The sequence below is a fragment of the Ichthyophthirius multifiliis genome (genome assembly GCF_000220395.1).
Source record: "Ichthyophthirius multifiliis unplaced genomic scaffold scaff_1120509251087, whole genome shotgun sequence".
Taxonomy (NCBI): domain Eukaryota; phylum Ciliophora; class Oligohymenophorea; order Hymenostomatida; genus Ichthyophthirius; species Ichthyophthirius multifiliis.
The window spans coordinates 8,846-14,124 of NW_004086215.1; the positions used below are offsets into that span (position 1 = coordinate 8,846).

A 5,279-nucleotide genomic window follows, 5' to 3' on the forward strand; every position below is an offset into this window, starting at 1 on the left:
ATAATTTATTTATTCATATTCCTTTAATGCATGAAAGATATATCACTTCTAAAAAACTTATTTATCTAATGCCTTCTAGAACACTTATTGTTGAAGACACTTTCATTAAAATGTTAAAGGCTTTGTCGAACAAATTTGAAATTAATAGATGAAAATAATCATATATAACTAATTTTATGAATCATAAAAAAGATATGTTTTACTTTTTTATTTTGTATTTATATATGTATTTAATTGTATTAATTTATTTTTAATATTACGTTTTAAAATTATTTTAGATATATGATTATATGTTATTATATTAAGTAAATATTTTAATTTTTACATTTATTTTTAGTTTTAATTTTAATGTAGAAAAATAATTCTAATATCCGATTATGATTAAAAAAACAAAAATATAAAATTTTTTAAATATATAATATTTAATTTTTAAAAAAATAAATATAATTTTATATAAAATTTATATTTTTATTATTTTTTATTTATAAAACACACACACTTAATTTAATACTTAAAAATAATTATCAAAATAATCAATATAAAAATATTATAAATAATGAAACCAGTCAATCAATTAAAAGGTTTTTTTTTTAAATATATTATTTTTAAATATTAATCAAAGGATATAAAGATTTAGTGTAATAAAACAAAAAAGATCTTCAAAGTAATAAGATAACAGATGAAGAATTAATAAACGAATTAAAAGTAAGAAATCTCCCTGTATATGGAACTCGATAGGAAAAACTTGATCGTTTAAAAAAAGCAAATGGTAGAATTATTATCAATAATATTTCTTATTAAAAAATAAAAAGGTATATAAATAAATCCAAATAACAATATCAATTAAATCCAGCAAAATGAATAAATAAACAATAATAATAATGAATAATTAAAAAAACAAGCATATAAAGATCCCACAGTAGAAAAGATACAAAAAATGGAAAAATAACGAGAAGAACGTCGTTTAAAAGCAGAAGAATAAAAAAGAGATCGTGATAACCAAATATTAGAAAACTAAGCATTAGGGAAAAACATAGATGTTGATTTTGATAATATGATAAAAAGAAATCGTTTTAAAGATCCTTTATAATAACCCCATACTCCATCTTCTCATTTAAAATTATGTGTATGTGTTCGAAAAAGGCCAATATTTAAAAAAGAAGAAGTAAATGGGGAAATAGATTCAGTTTCAGTATCGAACCCTTAGATAAGAGTTTTAGCTCCAAAGTTAAAAGTAGATGGAATCACGAAATATATAGATAATTCAGATTTTACATTTGATAATACTTTTAATGAAAGTGAAGATACTTTTAGTGTTTATAAGTATTCACTTAGACCTCTTTTAGAACATGTATTAGAAAATGGAGTTATTACTTGCTTTGCTTATGGATAAACTGGTTCGGGAAAAACATTTACAATGAAAGGAATTTAAGAATAATTTGTCAATGATTTATATAAGCTTATTTAACATGAAAATTATGCAAGTAAAAAAGGTAGATTCTTTATTTCTTTCTTTGAAATCTATGGAGGAAGGTGTTATGATTTACTTAATAATAAATAATAATTAATAATTTTAGAAGATAAAAGTGGTTAAATATAAATATAAAATTTATTTGAAAAAGAGGCTACTTCAGCTGAATAAATGATTAGTATTATTGAATTTGCAAACAATGTTAGAACGTAATTTTTTTATATTTTTTTTATACTCATTTTAATTTATAAAAGTACTCATGCTACTGAAGCTAATGATACTTCTTCACGTTCTCATGCTATTTGTCAAATCAAAATAAAAAATGAAAAAGATATTGTAAAAGGTTAGGTTATTCTAGTTGATTTAGCAGGATCTGAAAGGGCTTAAGATTGCTAAAGTAATAATAGATAAAGAAGAATTGAAGGGGCAGAAATCAATAAAAGGTATTTTTTTTAAATAAATTATTATATTTTATTTAAATATAGTTTACTTGCTTTAAAAGAATGTATTAGAGCTATGGATATGGGAGCAAATTATATACCTTTTAGGGCTTCTAAATTAACTTTGGTCTTAAGAGATTCCTTTTATTCAAAATAAAATAGTTCGAAAATAGTTATGATTGCATGTATTTGTCCTAACTCTTCTTCAGCTGAGCATACATTAAACACATTAAGGTAATGTTAAATTATTTAAAAATTTAATTATATAAAATAAAGATATGCAGATAGATTAAAAGAAAATAAAAATGCAGTAGTAAAAAATGATGTAATATAATAAAATTTAGCTTAATAACATAATCTAGACAAAATGTTAGAAGAAAAAGGAAAAGACTCGCGCAGCGATTCTAATATTGGTGGTGAAAACAGTAATAAAAAGTAACCGCCGATATAAAACTAAAAAAAGCATAGTTCAATAAATTAAATTGAAAACGTATTTTTAAATTAAAAAAATATTTATTTTTTATATTTTTTACTTTTTAAAAAATAGGAAAAGCAGTAATAGCAATAATAGTAATAATAAAAGAAAACTCCTCTTTTACCCCCAACTGATAGAAGGATAGCTTAAAAAATTGAAGAAGAAAATCTGAAATAATAACAAATAAAATAATAATAACAAGAAAATAATAATAAATAAATAAAAAGAGGACAATCTACAAATATACCTACGAATAATAAACAAAAGCTTAGTAACTGTGCAAGTAATAATAATAATATCAGTAAAAATAATTATTCGGATGAAGATTTAGATTCCCCAAAAATAAGCAAATAAGTAAAAGATGATGTTCGTTGTATGAAAGAAACTCTTAAAATGGATGATAAAAATAAAATGTCAAATGAGTTTTTTGATTTCCATGAAAAAGTGAACGCAATTTTAGAAGAACAAGAAGAAATTTTTGCTACTCATATGGCTTCCATTAAAGAAGATGCAAAATTATTAACTTAAGAAAGTGAATTGATTTCTAGTGTTTAAGGATTCGGATTTATGGATTTTGATATTGATGTTTATGTCAAAAAACTAGATGGTGTTATTAAGAAAAAGTTAAAAATGTATAATTTGTTGTAAAAAAAGTTAGATTCTTTTAAGTAAAATTTATTAATACTTACTTATTTACATATTAAATTTATTAAAAATTAATAAGAAATCATCTTAAAGAAGAAGAAGAAATCAGCTAAAAAGTTAAAGAAACATTTTATTTTTGAATAAAATAATATATAATATATATATATATTTAATATTTATATATTATTTCAATAAATTCTATGGTTTTATTAACTTAAATATCTATTAATTATATCCTAAACATTACTAGAAGATCTTGTATAATTAAGTGGTAATTTTATTTAATTATCAAAATCTACACTTGTTTAATTTGTGTTTAAATTTGAATACAAATTTTAATTTTAGTAACTTTGTAAATTTATTTGACCTTTGTCTTAATTTAACGAAGAATTATCATCTTAATGTATTGAATTATTTTATTTTTAACTTTGCTCATTAAACGAAAATCCATTTTTAAAAGAACTATTAATATTTGTTTCTAAAATAAAATTTTTGCTTCTTTTTATTTTTTTTTATTCTAAATCTAATAAATTATCATAATTATTTTAATCTATCTAATCTATCTATTATAAATTTTAAATATTATTTTTTTATGAAATATGGTCGTTTTTATATTAATAAAAAAACTAATTTTCTTTATTCTCCTTAGATTTATAATTATTAACTACATGAGAACACTATTAAAAAAATTTATTTTGGTATTTTTAAAGAGTTTATCGAGTCATTTTAAGAACTTAATCGACTCTAGAGTCTAAAGCTTGTTAATCAAAAATTTAATACGATGAAATATTTTATAAATACTAAAACTACAATTATTATTATTATTGTTATTATTATTATTGTTAATATTATTATTATTATTATTATTATTATTATTATTATTATTATTATTATTTTTATGTTTTAATTTCTTTTTATTTTATATTTTTTTAATCTAATATTAAACATTTTTTATCCATTTCATCTTTAATTTATATTTTTTATTCACTTTAAATTTTATTTTTATCAATTAATTTAATGTTTTTGATATTTTAATATACAGAAATATTTTTATTTAGTAAAAAAAGTATTTTATCAACATTTTGAAGATCATTTATTCTCATTTAACTTAAAATTAAGTATATTTTTTCTGAATAATTATTATTTACAAATTTTAATTTTTCTAAAATTTCTAAATCAATATTTTTTTTGTCAATAAATTTTAATGTACAAGCTTCTAATACTATAATAAGAATACTTCTTATTGTATTTTATTTATTATCTTTTTCAGTAGTTAATGCCTATTATTGATTTTCAAATAATTTTATTTCACCTTAGTTCGATAAAAGAGCGACATAAGGTGTTCTTTTGGAGTTTTAAATCTTATTTTTCGATAAATAAAATGATACTTATAGAAAAGATTAAAGAATATAAAATATTTCTGTTTCAGAATAATAAAACTATAAATTTTTTCTTAATTCAATCTATTATTTTAAGTCTTAATCAAAATATTCATAAGTTTTGGTAATTTAATAATGATTAGAACACAAATTTTCAAGTTTTTAAGATTTAAAATTAATCAGTTTCACTAAGTTTTTGTGAGATAATTTTTAACGTTGTTCTAATTCATTAATTTATTTTTAGTATTTAAAATCTTGTATAATCTATGTTAATTAAGCGTAATTTTATATAGGGTTTTCTTAAGATTTTATAAGAATAAATTAGCCATAAACATTGTTTTAGAGAACTTCTTAATTATTTATTAAAGTTTTAGATGTTATTGAAGAGTTTCCCATTTTTCTCTTTAATTTAAAATTTATTTAACGATATTATTATAATATATGCAATTGTTTCTTAATTAAAATATATATATAATTATTTATTTATTTTAAATTTTTATAATAATATTATATTTAAAATTTTTTTTTTTATGAATTTGATTTTAATTAGTTTATATTTTTAAATTTATTATTTATTTAATTGTTCTTTATTTATATTATTATCTATATTCAATATAAATAAACATCCTTTGAAAAAAAAAATTATGCTATATATATTTATTATAAAGTCGAATTATAATTTTCATAAAAAACTATAAAAAAATTGAATATTTTTTATAATTACTATATTAAAAACACATATAATTATTTAATTAAAAAATATTTTGCTTATTAAAATATTTTAAAATTTAATAAAAATTGAAAAAAGTTATTATTTTAAAAATTATAAAATTAACTTTATATGAAAATCATTATATTAAAATTTATAA

The 5,279-nt window shown here is 18.3% G+C and overlaps 1 protein-coding gene across 1 annotated transcript, besides 7 other annotated features; it reads left to right on the forward strand. All coding sequences in view use genetic code 6, as the record gives it.

Moving 5' to 3' along the window:
- Positions 1–404: 404 nt before the first annotated feature.
- Positions 405–451: a microsatellite.
- A 78-nt stretch (positions 452–529) lies between these two features.
- Positions 530–3,171, forward strand: IMG5_140150 (kinesin motor domain protein; the record flags this gene model as incomplete). Its single annotated transcript, XM_004031339.1, has 4 exons — positions 530–751; positions 813–2,346; positions 2,524–3,054; positions 3,111–3,171. Coding segments are annotated over 4 exons (2,346 nt in total), but the record flags the coding sequence as incomplete, so codon positions are not given.
- Positions 2,179–2,230: a microsatellite.
- Positions 2,559–2,611: a microsatellite.
- Positions 3,172–3,179: 8 nt separating the features above from the next.
- Positions 3,180–3,225: a microsatellite.
- A 617-nt stretch (positions 3,226–3,842) lies between these two features.
- Positions 3,843–3,931: a microsatellite.
- Positions 3,880–3,960: a microsatellite.
- A 30-nt stretch (positions 3,961–3,990) lies between these two features.
- Positions 3,991–4,035: a microsatellite.
- Positions 4,036–5,279: the final 1,244 nt, after the last annotated feature.